This window comes from Canis aureus, chromosome 18 (assembly GCF_053574225.1).
Source record: "Canis aureus isolate CA01 chromosome 18, VMU_Caureus_v.1.0, whole genome shotgun sequence".
Taxonomy (NCBI): Eukaryota; Metazoa; Chordata; class Mammalia; order Carnivora; family Canidae; genus Canis; species Canis aureus.
In genome coordinates this window covers 15534086-15552765 of record NC_135628.1, presented here as the reverse complement: position 1 = coordinate 15552765, position 18680 = coordinate 15534086, and the positions used below count along the sequence as shown (strand labels likewise).

Genomic DNA, 18680 nt, shown 5'->3' with positions numbered 1-18680 from the left:
TCCTGCTAGGTCTCTGTGGACAGGTCTGCTGCTAGCCTTGTGTTTCTACCCGTATAGGTTAAGGACCTCTTGTTCTGAGCTGTTTTCAGGATTTTCTCTTTATATGTTGAGGTGTTGACCCATTTTTATTGATTTTGAGGGGAGTTCTCTGTGCCTCCAGGATTTATTTATTTATTTATTTTTTATTTATTTTTATTTATTTATTTATTTATTTATTTATTTTTTATTTATTTTTTATTTATTTTTTTATTTATGATAGTCACACAGAGAGAGAGAGAGAGACAGAGACACAGGCAGAGGGAGAAGCAGGCTCCATGCACCAGGAGCCTGACGTGGGATTCGATCCCGGGTCTCCAGGATCGCGCCCTGGGCCAAAGGCAGGCGCCAAACCGCTGCGCCACCCAGGGATCCCGTGCCTCCAGGATTTAAATGCCTGTTTCCTTCCCCAGATTAGAGAAATTCTCAGCTATAATTTGTTCAAATAGACCTTCTGTCCCTCTCTTCATCTTTGGGACCCCTATTATCTGGATATTATTTTGTTTTATGGAATTGCTGAATTCTTGAAGTCTTCCTTTCATGATAGTAGTTATATTTTCTCTTTTCAGCTTCCTTATTTTCCATCATTTTGTCTTCTATATCACTGATTTCTGCCTCAATTACCCTTGCTGTTAAAGCCTCCATTTGTAACTGTATTTCAGTAATAGCATTTTTAAGTTTGGTCTGATTATATTTTGGTTCTTTTTTTTCTATGGTAAGGGATTCTCTAGTGTCTTTTATGATTTTTTCAATCCCAGTAACTTTATAAACATTGTTTTAAATTTAAGTTCAGATATTTTACTTATTTCATATTGATTAAATCTCTGGTGGTATTACCTCCTGTTCTTTTTTTGGGTGAATTTCTCTATCTAGTCATTGTGTCCAGAAAAGAAAGGAGAAAGGAAAAAAGGAAAAAAGAAAAAACTGCAACAACAATAATACAACTACTGCTACTACTACGACTGCTACTACTACTACTACTACTACTACTACTACTACTACTATTCAGGAAGTGTTTGTCATGTATGCTATGTACACTCTGCTGTTGTGTTTTGGCTGCTTTCTCCCATTGGTCCTTCCTCTACAGAGTATCTTGCTTCTAGTGGGGAGTGTTTGGACCTTTAATAGGTGTGCTTTGATTTGTTTGTCAAGATAAGCCTGCAAAAGAAAAAAGAAAAGAAGAGAAAATAAAAAGAAAAACAAAAAGGAACCAAAGCCTGATTTAAGACAAGAGAAAAGAAAACAGAACAAAATTGCCAACAAATAGACAAACTATAAACTGTAAGTCTGGTTTTAAAAATAAGGAAGAAGGAAGGAAAAAAGAATATAGAAAAATAAAAGAGAGGGGGAAAAAAAAAAGAAGAAGCCTGATCTGAAAAATAAGAGAAGGCAACAAATGAACAAAAAGGATTATAAGCCTGATATTAGGGCTTGGGGCTGCTGCTCATCAGCAGTGGAATGTTTTTATTATTTATGTGTCCTTTTTGCTGTGATTTTGTTTTGGGTTTTTTTTTTTTGGGGGGGATTAGTATTTGGTACCATGTAATGTTCTCCCAGGAGGATGTGTATATAACTTAAAAAAAGAAATGTAAAAAAAAAAAAAAAAAAGATAAAGTGTTGTAAATAAGATGGCTCACGAAGGGATGGTGAGATGCACCACCTTCTGTATTCAGGACCAGGCTGTCCCTCTCTGCGTGGTGAAGAGAGATGCTGTTTTTCTACTGTAGCACCATGTAGGGCCGGGGCCCCAGAACCAGCTGGCGTTCTTACCGAGATCCAATATTTTTTATGATAAATCTGTGGCTCGACATATCTACTGATTGAAATGGATGTCTTAGACTAGGTTACTATTTTTGTCATGTGGAAATGAATCAAATGCAGGATGTAATATGAAAAAAAATTATAAAATAAATAATAGTAAATAGGAAAATTTAAAAAATTAAATTTTTAAAATTAAGAAAAGGGAAAAAAAAGGAAACAGGCCTGGTTCTATTTCCACTGGAAGCTGATGTTTTGGAGCTTTCTTTAATTTGTGACTTGGTAAATGCAGGGGTCTATGTTGTTCTCCTGGGCTGACACAAAAGCTGACTTGCTCTTGTTAAGATGCCCCTGCCACGTGCAGGTGGATGAAGTTTAGTGTAGGGGACTTCAGCCTCCACTGGAGGTGCTGTGTTTCCTTCTGAAGTCCCAGCTGTGCTGGTGGGCTGGATGAGGGAGCGGTGGTGGTAGAGGAAGAATGCATATGACCCCCCCCCCCTTGTCCTTTGGGAGTGAAACCCTCCAGCCACCACTGTTCAGGAGGCCCTCTTAGAAAAGCAAACAATTTCCTGTGTTCCTGGCTTTCGTCAGTTCCTTGCCCTTAACCTGTCTGTACTCTGGGCCTTGGGCAATGCTCGGAGCCACTGATCTTACGTATTTTATCGTTGACCAGTGGCTGGGATTCAAAACTTAAAGTTTTAAAGGGACTGGTAAGATATGGGCCCACTCCAGTCCCCTGGAGGAGAGGCTCAGAACATGCCCAGCACCATCTCGTACCCAAAAAAGCAGTTGCACAGTGTGTGCACAGAGGTTAGAATTTATTGTAATGCTTAGCAAAAGGCTGGAACCAAATTACTGAGTATCTGTACGCGACTCAGTCCCCTACTCCCTTCTGTCCCAGAAAAGCTGTCGCAAAGGATTGAGTCTATTGTGGCAGACAGCAAAAAGCAGCAAGCAGCCAGGCTATCTGCAATCTCCTTCTATCTCTGCTTTGTGCTTACTTCTGCTGCAGCAAAGCAGTCACTGCAGTCGCTTGGGGTACACACAGAAGTTTAATCCTATTGTGGCAAAGAATTAAAAGTTGTTAAGGTTTTTTCTGCCCTCTGTGTGCATCTCTGACCCTGCTGTTGAGTGCAGCTCAATGGATCCTTGGCTGGCCTTTTGTCCTTGGAGAGGCAAAATACGCTCATCCAGATGCCTGCAGGGAGAGAGCGATCTCTTCCAGTGAGACCCAGGGGATCTCCTCACCAAGGCTTATTGCAAGGTTCTTACCCTTTGGGCTCTTTCCTGCTTTCTCCCTCTTCCTGACTTCGCTTTGTGAAAAGAGTTCCCTCCCTTTTGTGGCTGTGTGGCTTTTCTCTTCCCCAATCCAAACCTCGCATCTGCCACTTTCTGTCCTTCCAACTGTGCAGATTGTTTCCTTAATCCTCAGATCATCTTCCTAATTGTTCAAAATAGTTGAATGTTGATCTACCTGTATTTGAAGGGTGAGGCAATTTCAGGGTCCCTCTACTATTCCACTATCTTAACTCCATCCTCAGCATGTCCTTCTTAAAGAAGTTATTTATCAAGAATCTAACAAACTACTGAATTACAAAACATTAGGTTAATTGATGTTAGACATTGGGCATTCTTAAACACGGGAAAATTCCAAGGTCCGTTGATATACCATTAAATGAGGTAGACTAAGCTCATAGGAACCTGAGATACTTCAAAGAGAAGTACAATAAAAAAAAAAAAAATCCAAATCTGGCAGTCTAGTGTATTCTTGCCTAGCTAGAAGAGAAAGAAGTGAAGACTTTGGACACAGCAATATCTTTGGGCTTTCATAGTGCTCAGTACCATGCTGGATTTTGGAAAAAGTGGGCAACATATGAATTTTTAGAGAATAAAGAAGGACATTGAATTTTGAACACAAGTCAGCTCTTTCTTGTGTAACCTGAAGCCTGAGACCGTGGAATGAGAGAACAAAAATTAATTCTGGCACCATCAGTTAATTTGTAGAGTGATTTTGAACAAGTCTATTACTGTTTGAAACTTTTCTTCATCTATAAATTGAGAATACTTGCTTCTGCTTACTTTAAAAGGCTGTTGAAGATTTATTCAGACAATTTTTGTCACTTGCCATGCTGCTTTAAAGGTTAAGATTTTAGGACTTAATTTTCATGTAGTTTAAAATAGTTCAGTAGTATTCTCAAAGACCAGGTTACCTGTGTCTTTGAGACACTAATCAGAAGGTATGGATTTAGTTTGAATTTCCCTAATGATTAGTGATGCTGAACATCTTTATTTTTAAAAAGTGTTTATTTATTTATTTGAGTGAGAGAGAGAGAACATGTGTTGAGTGGAGGGGCAGTGGGAGAGGGAGAGAATCTCAAGCTGACTCACTGCTGAGTGTGGAACCCGATGTGGGGCTCAATCTCAGGACCTTGAGATTATGACCTGACCCAAACTGAGGCAGGAGAGCAGATTGATTTTCAAAGAATTTATGATGGAATAATCTTTAATGTGTGTGCTCATAACATGAGAATCCCAATAAGAGCTTGTAGAAAATTATTAGTCATTTAGTGATATTTTGGATTATTACTACATAAAATATATGTACTTTTTAAAAATCTTCTTTTTGAGATCTTAAGTATTTTTGTAAGTAAAGCCTGAAGCTTAAGCTTAAACATCCTTTTATTTTTTTGTGCCTTTCTCTGTCTGATATTTCCATTATACCAGAAGGTTAGTATTCATGTGGTTATTATCCCTTTTAATTGGAACTAATGTGCACTTTGATGACTTTTGTTTTATCTCATTACCTTTTTGATTTGTTTTGTTTCCTAAGAATCCATTATGAAGACTTTGATTCATCTTTTTTGGAGCTCAGAAAGTTTAAGATGAATTAAAGACATTCCTTTTATAGGTTATCTCATCTCAACCCAGAAAAATTGCCCATCAATTATAGGAATGTTTTCAACCATCTCTGGCATATACTTCTAAGAAATTTTCACATTCAGTCAGTTTGACAGTTGAATCCATGAACTCTTGGTCTAAAAGCCCTTGATGCTAATTATTGTATTATCTTTGTCAAAGAACAGGAAAGAGATTAAGATAACAACAGTTTGCATAATTCAGGCTGTAACATAAAGCATAGAAAAGAAGCAGTGTGGTTTGTGGTGTATAAGCTGTATGTAGAATACAAGTATGAATTTTTTAAAACTAAAATGTTCTCAAGATGGTATCAGTGGCATGTATTTGAAGTACTTTGGAAACATTACACCAAATTATTAAATTTGTAGTGAAATTAGAGGGAGTGAAAATTAATAATTTTAGAAAGTTTTAAAATTATGAGTTAAAGCATTTCAATTGTTTAAAATGGAAGCAAGTCCATTTTTGTCTGAAAAGTTCTTACTATCATTTGGTTGGGAAGGAAAAGGTAATTAGCACATCACAAATCAACATCAATGATGGGAAGCTCTACTGTAAATACACCAAATTTGAAGATTATTGCCCCTCAAAGAAGTATACAGTAAAGATGATATGATCACTTGTATTTGTCTCATTAGCTTGATGTTTATCAGAATTCTGTAATTACCCCAGGTCTGGTTAGAGTTATAAGCTGTTTTCACCTGGATTGGTCTTTATTCAGTTTCCATGCTATGTATATATAAGCAGAAATTTAAAAAAAGTCTTCCTAAGAAATAGCTTTGAAAACTGATGAAGTCTATTGAAAACAGCATTTTTGGCATCTTATATGTCATGTGTGAAAAATTAATGGACTGGTTTATGGAATTGGTCTCATTATTCTACTGTCATACCTTGTATATTGGTAAATGGGTAGATCATATATACTCAATTCTATGAAAAATTTTGACTGTTTTGTAGTAGAACTGCAGTATTGTCAAGAATTTATGAATTGGAGATTGGTTTTGGTAAAAATGGCTATTTTTTAAATGGCTTTTTTAGCCAAATGCCTTAATAGCCAAATTTTTCAGTGTATAATTGTTCACCAGAAATATTGATTTGGATTTGATAAAAAGATGTAGATGAGAAAGGAGACTTACGTGTCATTCTGTCTGCTAGTTCATGAAAAGAAATATGGAAAACTTCATCCCTGCATATTGTGAGCTTCAGCTGGTGGAGGACTAGTTTTGTCACTGGAATTTTTTAAAATCCAGATATCCTGTCTTCTGTTTTTATAATTTTCTCTCTGGGAACCTGTATATCATCTTTCCCTATAGACTCCATGCCTTAAATATTGTTTGTCTCCCAAGGATATTATATCATTCTTTGCATGTTTTTACTAATACCTACATTACATATGAAAGTTTCTGATCAGTGTAAAGTAATCTGTATTGTTACAAAAAGACTTAACATTTTATTTCAGTTTGGAAGCCATATTATACATAAACACTCACTGTTCCACGATTAAAAACATATATTGAAAATAACTTGTTGATTTCTCCATTTTGACCTGTAAGGAGTTCATATTGGAGGCATTTTCTTGTAGTCCAATAGCAAATATTGACCTGTAATCAAGCAAAAATAGGGTACCTATGACACCAGACTCTTTTTATGTGAACATGGATTATAATTTTTTAAAAATGTCTTTACTTGAAAAAAGTTTAGAGCCATAAAATGAATGCCCAAGAAAAGAAGTCATCAGCAGAGGTTTACGAGTTACCAAAACAAAGAGTCCAAACTGTGCTCACCACAAGTTGAAGTAGTTAAAAAATTAGAGAAGGTGTTTGAATTGATGAGCTGTTTGAATTGGTTTTCTGACCTCTGAAATGACCTTTTCCATTACCTTCTCTGGTTTGAAAGATAATTACTCTCTTCTTACACCCTAAGGCAACCCTGGCCAGAATTTCAGCTTTTCCTTTTGAAGGGTAATGCTGTAGTGCAGTGTATTGGGTCAGAGTGTGACCTTAACACATCTGTATTTCACTAGGACCACCAAATAGAGATGGCCACCACTGTTGATGGTGCCTTCCCAGATATGAACTAGTCTGCATCTTGATGACTCCTAATAGCAGGAGGATCATTCTATTCTGCCCTAATACTGTTTTTTTTTTTTTCATTGTCAGTTTTGGAGAACAATAACTCTATTATTCAAAGAGATAAAAATGAAGTAAGTTATTTGAATAAGGTTTAATTTGATATAGTTATTTTATACAATATGAATTATTTTAAAGTTTTTCCAATTTTCAACATGTTTAGCTACTATCTTATCTTCATAGCACCTCTGGAGTTGCAATAATGAACAACTTAATCAGGACATATAAATTTATTGTACATTGCGAAGGACTTTAATTGGAAATATAATAAATCCTTTAAGTAAGGACTGGTCATTATAGAAAGCTGATTTGCAACAGCTAAATGTTCACATTATACTAAAGTGAGATATAAACACTCCTTTGTTACTTGCATGTCATTATAACACACAGATGTCTTGGCTCCAAGAACACGTGTATTTCTAAATGAGAGCTGGCTTGGATTTATGCCAGGGTCGAGGCTTAGTGATCTTAAGTAAGAGCCCAGAACATCGCACGATGGGAGGTCAGACAAGCTGCCTTTTTTATTATGGGAGTTCTAGTCTCTGCTTTAGAGTCTGTCACTGGTAAAGAGTAGATTCCCAGTATAGTCTGTTCTCCTACAACATACTTTAAGCTCTCTCATAACTAAAGAAAAAGCCTTAAGATACAAGTTGAGAAGAGACCTTCAGATAGAAGTTGAAAATCTTGCAGAAGATTCTTTAGGGCAAGTAATGGCTTGTTTAGTTGCCTCAAGAACTGCTGTGCCTCACAACAGTTATCTGAGGGAAGCTGAGGGTATAGAGTGCATCTTTCCCTGTGTTTAAAAAACAGTGTGTGTGTTGGGGGGATGAGGGTGGAAGGAAGGGAAGGAAGAGGGGCAAGGTTATGTGCTTGTCAAATCCCTAGGTCAGAATCGGAATTTTGATGTGTCTTGTCCCTGTTAGAAATAAGTTTATGGGATCCCTGGGTGGCGCAGCGGTTTGGCGCCTGCCTTTGGCCCGGGGCACGATCCTGGAGACCCGGGATCGAATCCCACGTCGGGCTCCCAGTGCATGGAGCCTGCTTCTCCCTCTGCCTGTGTCTCTGCCTCTCTCTCTCTCTCTCTGTGACTATCATAAATAAATAAAAGTTAAAAAAAATTAAAAAAAAAAAAAGAAATAAGTTTATGCAAGGACTTACCTACTATAGGAGAAAGCATGAGCCTAGATTTTAGGCTATGCAAAGCAGTGACTGATTGATTGCTGGATGCAAATGCCAGTGGATAGTGAACTGTGCTAGTATTACTAGGAGAGGAGTTATTATTTTATTCTGATTACAGAATTACATTAAATTTTGAGTGGTCTACTCACAGTCCCTTTCCTCCCATTTACTTTGTTATTTTCAGTAGGCAGTTTCCTGCAGAAATGCATGTATTGTGTTTTTTATATCAGAAATGCTGGTATACCACAATAAGTATATATTTAGTAAACTACTTATATGTTGAGATATAAAGTTAATAAGATCTCTGTGACCAGATTGAGGCATAGAAAGTTTATATTATTATATAATTGGCATGTTCTCCATTTATCAAATTGCTCCTCACTTTGTTGAAACAATGTTAACCCATTTAAATGGTATTAATATAGTTTTGAAGTAGATAATGTATAATTTTTAAAAAGATTTTATTTATTTATTCATGAGAGACACACAGAGAGAAGCAGAGACATAGGCAGAGGGAGAAGCAGACGCCCTGTGGGGAGCCCGATGAGAGTCTCTATTCCAGGACCCAGGGATCATGAGCTGAGCCAAAAGCAGGTGGTTAACCACTGAGCCACCCAGAAGCTCCAGATAATTTATAATTATATCATCATTCTTTTAAATAATATCCTAAGACCTAGAACCTCAATTTTAAATTTATTTGACATGAAACTGAGACTTCTGGCATTTGGCTGTTTGAGATTAAAACAATAACAACAAAAACCTATTTAGCATAGAGATACAGTCAGAGTACTTAATAAGTGAATGAGGAAGGCCCTAAAAGTGAAGTTCTTGTGAACAATGAGAATAACTAGAATGAGTCAAAATTTCTGTGTTCCTATGGCCAATATTAGGGTGCAGTTCTGAGTCCAGAGTATTACCAATTGGCTAATATCTTGATATTAAATATTAAATTAGTATTTAAGTATTAATATTTAATTAACATTCATAATCATTAATAAATACTAAAGCTATTTTCTTGAAAGAGCTCAAAATTCCCTTACAGTATTAGGTGTCATATCTACCATCAAATCAAATCTAAAATATTTGGCAAACAGCATATCTAACAGATTATTAAGGTCTTCATTTAAGCTTTATTTAAAGTTAGAAACTTGGTGTTTGTCCAAGAAAAGGCAGAAAATGATTAAATGAGAAAGTAGCTTAATTCTTGCCTTCTCCATTGTCTTGTATGTATTTCTATAAAAAAAGACAATATCACATTTTCCAGTGCTTCCTCTTGTGCTATTGGGGTGAGTGATGAGCAGTATTAGCATGAAGTCTTGGGTTTGCTTGCCTTTCCATTCCCTTGGTGTGAGGTACATCAATCCCCAGACAGGATCTGATGTTGAGCACATCAGAGGTCTTCCAAATGGCATCCAGACAAAGCCTGAACATGTGGAGAACAGATTTAGTCTGAGTTGACTGTGAGGCTCATTTCACCCTATATTAGGCCAAAGGTGGCAAACCCTGCTACTAAGTGAAAGTTGCTTGATAATAGTAGTAGGGGGGAAAAAGCCAGATATGGGTGGTAAAGAAACTAATGAATTTATAGGATAAACAATCATGTCACAATATCAAAGGCTAGAATCAGACCTTAAGAGCATCTATCCAAAGACCATGCAGATATTTTTAGGATTGTGTTTCTTACACATTATCATGGAGAAAGAAACAGAAAAACAAATATTGCTAAAGATGTGAAAGAAGAGACAAACCATAATATTCCCCTTTATTCTTAGTTGGCAGTCTTCTCTCCTCACTTCTAGGCCAGATGGCCGCAGATTGATATTATGAGACGCCTGTGATACACAATTAATTATTGAAGCTGCAGAAAAGCAATCCTAGTGGGCATCTCACAAATAAACAGACTTCACAGGAAATAGTCAGACCTAGTATTTCAGAGGACAAACCTCATTACAATTAGCATTTGCAATGCTTAATATACATTAAATAATAACAAAGAAAATCTCCATTTTCTGTAGTCATGGCTTGAGTTGACTTTAGTATTGTTTTGACATTCAAAAAATTATGTATATAGAAAATTTAGGTCTGATTTGGATGCTTGTTAGAAGGTCATCAAATTGTTTCCAAAAAGACTTTTCCCACAAATATCTCCCTTAATTTGCTATCAGATATATTTACTGTTGTTTTATAGAAATTTACCATTGATCTGTTAAATATTTTTTTGATGTGGAATGATTAGGTTGGTGATCTGAGGTGGATGCTATGGGTCATGTATCTATTAGAGAATTTCTGTGGAATTTTAAACCAAAGGTGACTTTGGATAGCTTTTGCTCTAGGTATAATAGATGCATTACTTTTGGGAGTTTCCAAAAAAATATTGAAGAATCATAGCTGATTTTAATGAAGAAGGAAAGGTGTATATATATAGTTCAGGGACCTCAGGTTGCCTACGTGGTATCCAGCACTCCTTATTTATTAGTGGAACTCCCAATTGTATGTGGGGGTTGGGAAAAGGAATGGTACCTCATTTTAAAAACTCTCATTTTCTAGGGTCTTTCAGCTCAGAGTGGACATGTTCTGTAGTTCTGGCCAGTGAGATGAAGGTGGAAGGCCTCTCGCCTTCTTTAATGGTCCATCACTCTGATTCCTAGCTGCCAGGTTTCTGGCCTCTTTTGGCCCTAATAGCTGCAGCATTGCCCACCATTAAAGGAGAACAAGGTCCTGCACTGATGGGGATGGGGTGTGCCAGTGCTGGACTGTTCCTTTGAACCCAAATTCCCTGATCTCAGCCTTATTCAAACCTCCAGATATTTTCTCAGCTCAGGCCTCTTTCTGTGCTTTGTTTGCTAGCCTTTCTAGTGACCTATGCACAGTCTCTTAGGCTAGGATTGATTCTTCAGATTGAGATGTCATCCGAGTACATTCCCTTTTGTCTTGGCAATTTTTTACTTCAAGGCCCTTGTATGTAGTACTTCATTTGCTCTTATGAAGGTAGGTTGGAATAAGGGTCTAGAACAGCAGCTCCAGAGTCAGACTGACCTGGATCTCTATATTGGGACTTAACTTGACCTCTTTTTCCTCAGTTTCCTGAGCTATAAAATGAGGATGGTAGTATCTGTTTCATGATATTGTTGTAAGGATTCAATGAGGTAATATTGTAAGGCAGTTGGTCCAGTGCCTGGTCATGGAATAAACACTCAGTAAAGTTGAGATGATTTTGTATAATAATGTGATTATTATACCAAACCAAAACCAAACATTGACTAGAGTTATTTTCTTCCTTTTAAAGAGTGGGAATCTAAGACAGTTTGATCATATAATGTTAGAACTGGTGCCAAATCTCTGAGTCTAAAAGCTCCATGGGGCAGATGCATGTTATTCTTATTCAGTGCTGTCTCCCTAGTATCTGACAGAGGGCCTGGCATAGAATAATAAGAAAAATAGCTAACATTTAGTGAACAATTAATTTGTATTCAGTCTGTTCAAAGTGCTTAATAAATTAGGTCATTTCCTTTCAAAGAACAATGGGGTAGATATTATCACTACCCCTATTTTAGAGATAAACTCATCTAGAGAATTTAAGTAAGTAGCTCAAGGTCAGTAGTCTGGTTCCAGAGCTCCATTGTCTTTCAATAAATATTCATTGGATATATGAGAGAAGAAAAGGTGGGAGAAAAGGATGAAATCCAGTATCTTGACTTCTTGTATTTGAGGTTGATTGTGGTACTTGTCCCATACAACTAGGTTGTGTCTCTGCCTTAGGAAGGAATGTTGCCCTGAATGATTGGTTTTGGGCGAGAACATGATGCATAATTTATTCCCTGAGGCTTCTGTAAGGTCTGTAGTAAAGAGGGGGTGGTACATGAATTACCACCCATAGCAGGTAGATCACTACCAAAATAGTGTTGACTACATGCAGATTGGTTTTCCAAAACGTATAATTTCACTGTTTGAAACTCAGTAGACTTCACCAATAAATAGCTGAGTTACCCCATAGAGAGTGGCTAGAGTAGTTCTAGGGCCTGGAGCCCTAGAGAGAGGTGGAGAGAGGTCTCAATGATGGGAAGCCAGCAGTGAAGACTTAGAATGGCCTTAAGTTTGACTGTTTGTTTATTCATTCATTCATTCATTCATTCATTCATGAGAGACAGAAGGGGGGAGAGAAAGAGAGAGGGAGGGAGAGTGGAGGAGAGACAAAGGCAGAGGGAGAAGCAGGCTCCATGCAGGGAGCCTGACATGGGACTCGAACCTGGGTCTCCAGGATCATGTTCTGGGCTGAAGCGGTGCTAAACTGCTGAGCCACCTGGGCTGCCCAAGTTTGACTAGTTTTGATAAATTTACTATTTTTGAAAAATTGCTAGGTTTAATTAATAAGATTTTATATCATTGGAGGGTGTAGCGTATGTCTGTTTTAGAGTGCAGGGATATTTTTTAGGAATATTTCTCCATATATAATCTGGAAATGAAACAAATTTAAGATGAGTTAAATACACCCATCCAAATGTATTTGTTATGTCTATCTCCTTTTTACCTGAGAATTAAGAAAACAAATTGTACATGTTTGGCCAATAACAGAAGTACCTCTTTATTAATCACCAGTTTATAGAATTGAGTTTATTTCTGAGTTTTTCCTTCCACAGTAACACTCTGTCTTTCTGAAATTTAGCTCTTCTCTTTTCTTACCAAGAACCATAGTCTTTTGACTAATCAAAATAATATTCATAGAGCCTGTGCACTTGTCCTGTAGGAAGGTTCTGTACATCCTTCAGCTTTGCCCTTAACCTCTGTTTAACCTCAATAAAAATCATCCAGTTTACTGGAGCCTCAGTGTTCTCATTTCTCTAGTAGGGATAATATCTCCCTTACAAAGTTGAGTATTACATGAAATAATAGACATAAAACTGAATATAATCAGGTGAACATGCCCAGTGCTCAGGAAATGATATTTGTAATATCATATTTTAAATATTGGAATTTTAATAAATTAATAAATACTTTAAATAAATAAATTTATTAATAAATTTAAATAATATTTTAAATATTATTAAAAATAAAGCATTCTTAATGTTTCATGTATTTAAAAACATACTGTAGAGTAAATGTACTGTCTTAGGTAAGAGAGCTATTATAGGTAGACACTTTAACAAGAGTGGGAAGTAACAACTGATTTTGTGATTAGAAGAAAGAAGACAGCATCTATAAAATTAGATTCAAGAGCAACAATTGTGTAATAGTTACAGCTATGTAGTATAGGATCAAAAGAGCTTTCTACCTCTCCATAATTTCTTCCAGCTGAATGAATGTACAAACTAATGCAGCAATTGGTGTTCATAATAGTGTCTTCTTTGAATCATCAGGAAAAGATTAAATTATGTGAAGTGTGCTCCATTTAAGAAGGCAGTGGGGTTGGAGCACAATTTAGAAAAAAAATTTCCTTTAAAATGGTGCACTTTTTACTGATGGCTCTACAAACCCTCAGCTTATCTAAAAATCCCTTATGTTCCATATGACTGAGATTTTAAAGTACTAGAAATCAAGCTAGAACTCAACTGCAGTGTAGGGGTAAGAATGGCTGTGCTATTAGACAAGGCATGCTCTTTATACTTTTCAAATGATACATTCTGGAGGATTTGTGTTCTCTGACTCCATCACAAAGCAGCTGAGCTAAAAGGAAGAAGGGGCTAATTGGCCCTTTCTGTGCTAACAGTGACAAACTGGATCTAAATACATGTTTTACTCTGGACTTAAGCAGGATTTAAGAGCCTTTTTGCTTTTCATGAGGGGCCAGGGCAGCCCCTCACTCTTTCCTCCTTGTCCTGCAAGGGAGGTAGTATTGTATAGTGGTCAAGAGCTTGGGCTTTGAGATCTACCAATTAAGGATGCTTTGGGTTGTAAGTAGCTGAAATCCAACTCAGACTGGCTTAAACAATAGGGCAATGCATGGGCCCTCATATCTGAAAGTCCAGAAGATTCTTGGCTGTCTGTCCAGTGGCTTCCATTCTGTTGCCTAGTGACTACTTGACTTTGCCTTCCTTTTATCTTGGTTTCATCCTTGGTCTGGTAGTAGTGAGATATCCACAGCAGTGTTGAGTCTTGCAGCTGCATGTGACATCTAGAGGCTTACTCTTAGAGGATAGAAATACTAAGAGCCTCTAGCAGACTTTTCCTTATTTTTTTCCTGCCTATATTGGGTCAACTACTCACTTTGAAAGCAATCTCTGATGCTAGAGAAATGTTATATATTGAGTATATTAGGCCAGATCCCTGAACCAGTCATTGCCTAGAGGGATGGGATTATAATGATTGCTTTAGAGAAATCATGATTTACCTCTAGAAGTGGAGTCATACCACCTAGATCACAATGGCTGCCTTACTGTGGGTGCATGGATGTTGAGGATAACACGGTATTCTTTCTGGAGGCAAACAGACTTGTTCTTAGGTTTTAGCTCTGCCATTTACTAGCTGCAGGCCCCAGCCTAATACTGGTGGGGCTTGAGGGAAGAATGCAAATGATGGCTTACATACACTATGTGGACACATTTTTAAAAGTTATAAATCAAGCCTCTTTTTTTCTACCCTGACAAATATATGTTTATAATGATCTGGAGGGTTATGTTTGAATTTGGATACTTGGGTACCTCAGAGTTCTGCCTAGAACACGGTTATGTAAGGAGAATAGGACCCAGGACTGCATTCTGTGTTTGTTCCACACTATGAAGTGTTTACATGTCATCTGAGAAGTCCAGGCTGTGTCTTTCTTACCCAAAAAGCCATCCTTTGTTCAAACCTTGAGCCTAGGTCTCTGGGCATGTGACACCTGCTCTAAAGTCAGCCCTAGGGAGGGATTTGCGGTAGAGGCCCACAGAGGCTATGGAGGGGAGCTTGGGGCAGTTTGGCAGGGAATTCTGAACTAATCAGATGTGTCTAGAAGGGGAATACATGACTCTTGGCTAATACGTTTCCTTGGCTTTATAGACTATTGTACCCATGGGGAGGAGAACAGATAGGAGGGCCTGCTCTGGCCTTTCAAAACTTAAAATCCAGGGTAAAGGTTTATCTTCCTGGTATCAGGGCAATTCTGATGAACTTTAAGACCACAGGCAAGTGACAATTCTGCTGAGACTCAGTTTTCTTCTGTAAAGAGGGACAATACCCATAATACCCAGTTCCATCAAGTTGTGAAGGTTAAGTGAGATGAGGTATGTCAAATACTCACAAAATGCCAGTTATTTTCAGTGGGATTTAAAAAAAAGATTTTATTTATTTATTTATGAGAGACACAGAGAGAGAGAGGCAAAGACATAGGCAGAGGGAGAAGCAGACTCCCTGTAAGGAGCCCGATGTGAGAGTTGATCCTGGATCCTGGGATCACGCCCTGGCTAAAGGCAGATGCTCAACTGCTGAGCCACCCAGGGATCCCTATTTTTAGTTCTTAAGCACCCAGTGCACAGGTGTTCCCTGGCTCTAATGCTTACAGAAGACCGTGGGCAAGTCACCTCATCTTCTCAAACATCACTTCTTTGTCTTTGAAATATGGATGGTGATGCCTAATTGAGAGCCATTGCTAGATGTAGTGAGAGGGAATGCAAAATAACAGTAACACAGGCCCTGTAGTTATATGGACTGTCAGGAGGCCTCTGTGTTCCTCATGAGATAAGGTAGAGCTTCTGGATCAATACTTAAGGCACTCTCTCATTTTCCAGGTAAAATCTGCCTCTGACTAGAAAATATATTTGCACCACAAAGAAAGTCAGTTTACTACACCAGAGAGAAATCTTTGACAAGGTGTCCCTGTTCTTTTTTCTCCCTGCTTCAAAGTATTGCCTTTATGTCCTACCTCTTACTCAAGGTGATCTGACAAAGTTAAAGTCTTTTTTTTCCTAGACTTTATTTCAGCAAAATTATCCCTGTAGTAATGATTAACCATGGTGTTAGAGACCACAGAAAACTGTTAATGGTGAAAACACCGCCATGTAGTGTGGTAAGTAGGGTGTAGGCTTTTTTTAAAAAAGGCAATGCTGAATTGGGGTTCTGACTAACAGAAGATCAGAGCCGTAGGGGATTGTAAGAACAATCTGGGTTGGCCCCCTTTGTGTTCTATTTTAACAGAGCTGTTAGTGGTTGCTTACTTGGCTCAACATATTTTGTTACAATATTGTAAAAGAGGAAGTTATTTATTTAATTAGAACTATTGAGTAAATCAATATATCTGCCTTTTATGTATTTAATAACAAGCAATTTAAAAAATATTTGGAATATGTGGAGATAATGAAATTATTGTGCTGGGGAATAATTCATCATCAAAGCAGAAGCATGGGGTTAAACACACACACACACACACACACACACACACCCCATTAATCCAAGATGTATTTATGTAATATTAGTGTTCTTTGGTACACAATTACTGTTTAATCATAAGAGATATAAATATTTTTAGTTCTAGTACACAGAAGAAAGGCAACTAAGTATCTTAGAACTGACTGAGGGATGGAAGTTTTAAAAGTTTAAGTTCTAAATTTAAATCCTTTAAACTGGTAACTTCAAATTTCTCAGAGGTTTTGAATTTGAATATAGGTACAATATTCAATATTGTATTGAATCAACTATGAACAATCAATATAGTTGATTGTTTATTAAAAGAAAAATATGCATTCAATTAAGATAGCTTCATTTTCACAGTGGCAGCTGTATTGTAATATGGAAGAAGAGATGCATAGCAAAAGAACTAAGATGGTGTCTTCACTTCAGTATCTTTCCTCTTAAACATGTGCCTGTACTAATATATATTAGTCCATTACAAAGAGTCATTTTTAAGTTCTAGTTGAAAGACTCTTTTACTTTGTTCTTTGATTCTAGTTTTAGAGTTAAAAAAGCAAAATTTGAGTCAGAACCAGAATATCCCTTGGTTTTCCTCCCTCTCCCCTGAAGTATTTGTTTTCTTTATCTTAGATATGGGTAAATAGATTTCTCTTTCAGATAGAATGAGAAGTTTTTTTTCTTTAACATTTTATTTATTTATATATTAGAGAGAGAGAGAGGCAGAGACACAGGCAGACAGAGAAGCAGGCTCCATGCAGGGAGCCTGATGCAGGACTCGATCCCAGGACTCCAGGATCATGCCCTGGGCCAAAGGCAGGCACTAAACCGCTGAGCCACCCAGGGATCCCTAAAATGGGAAGTTTAAGATTGCTATCATAGATGACAAAAAGAATATAGGATCGTGAACATAGGATCCCCTTAAGTAATGTCTCTGCATTTCCTATAGTGTCAGATGGAGCTTTGATTCAAAACTGGCAAGATGTAATATCCAACAAAAACTTCAAGTTTTTGTTCTTTATTTTTCAAGTTTTTAAATAGAACAAATACAAATGCCATAAATAGGATTGCCAATTCTCTTTAAAACTCATTCTGATTGGGCAGCCTAGGTGGCTCAGCAGTTTAGCGCCACCTACAGCCCAGGGCCTGATCTTGGGGACCCAGGATCGAGTCCCATGTCGGTCTCCCTGCATGGAACCTGCTTCTCCCTCTGCCTGTGTCTCTGCCTCTCTCTCTGTGTGTCTCTCATGAATAAATAAATAAAATGTTAAGAAAACTCATTCTGATTATAACTGGAATTAAAATAAAAACTTAAAAAGCCAAATAAAAAACCTGATTCTGATTTTGAGATGAATTTTCTTAATAAAATATGTTTGTAGAACAAACGAGTCACACTGTTAATTAGTAGGGTGACTAGTAAGTAGGGCCAAGACTTGGTTTCCATGGTGCACAGTGGAGAATGTGTATGCAGCCCTTATAAAGGAGCTAAGGTGCACTCCAGAACTATTTTAAACTGTCTTCTGGGAAGCCTCTTCTCTGGCTTCTGTGGGCCTCTTCATACATTGTTTACACAGAGGGTCATCTTTCTGGAAATCCATGGGGCACACTGATGAATGAATGAGTCACAGAAGTAACTAGCTTTATAATGCTGAGAGTTATTGGCAAGAGGCCACATATTTTCTAAGATACAGGAGGAACAGCAAGAATGAAATAAATTAGCTTGTGTTTGGTCAGAGGAGTTTTACCTCCACAAAACTTGTCTCTCATTATTGATACACTCTGAGATATGATGTGGGGCAGATTGTGGAGCCTTTCTTCTGCTTGACTTAGGAGGATTTTGATTAAGACTTTTCTCTGGACCAGAGAATAAGGATTCATAGGTTATTGTTATTATTTTAATAAGCCCTCCACTATGTTTAATCAACGAGAAATGTTACCATACTCATTTCCATACATTATGAGATCAGATGCCTTCTGAAACTTACTTGTTGGTGGAATAAGGGATAATTTTTTTAAAAGATTTCATTTATTCATGGGAGATGCAGAGAGAGAGAGGGAGAGAGAGAGAGAGGCAGAGACACAGGCAGAAGGAGAAGCAGGCTCTATGCAGAGAGCCCGACGTGGGACTCGATCCTGGGTCTCCAGGATCACCCCCTGGGCTGAAGGTGGTACTAAACCTCTGAGTCACCTGGGCTGCCTGATAATTTTTGTACTTAAAATGTTTAAAATATAGAAAGCATCTATCTTAGAATAGTCCTCTGCATTTCCCATAGCCAGCTGATAATTTTGAATTCAGGATTAATTTGTCTGGAAACATAAAAGATTTATCTGTGGAAAAACTTTATTGGA

The 18680-nt window shown here is 37.5% G+C and overlaps 1 protein-coding gene across 18 annotated transcripts in view; it reads left to right on the top strand.

Annotated features, from left to right (window-relative positions):
- Positions 1-18680, top strand: part of BBS9 (Bardet-Biedl syndrome 9) — a 431432-nt gene that overhangs the window by 277967 nt on the left and 134785 nt on the right. The window contains exon 21 of one of the 18 annotated variants that reach the window (XM_077856244.1): positions 910-1695. The exons of the other annotated variants lie outside the window; for them this stretch is intronic. Coding sequence (XP_077712370.1) covers positions 910-975 — 66 coding nt within the window. The 3' untranslated portion in view covers positions 976-1695. Of the gene's footprint in view, positions 1-909; positions 1696-18680 lie in introns of those variants that run through there. 18 annotated transcript variants of the gene reach the window in all.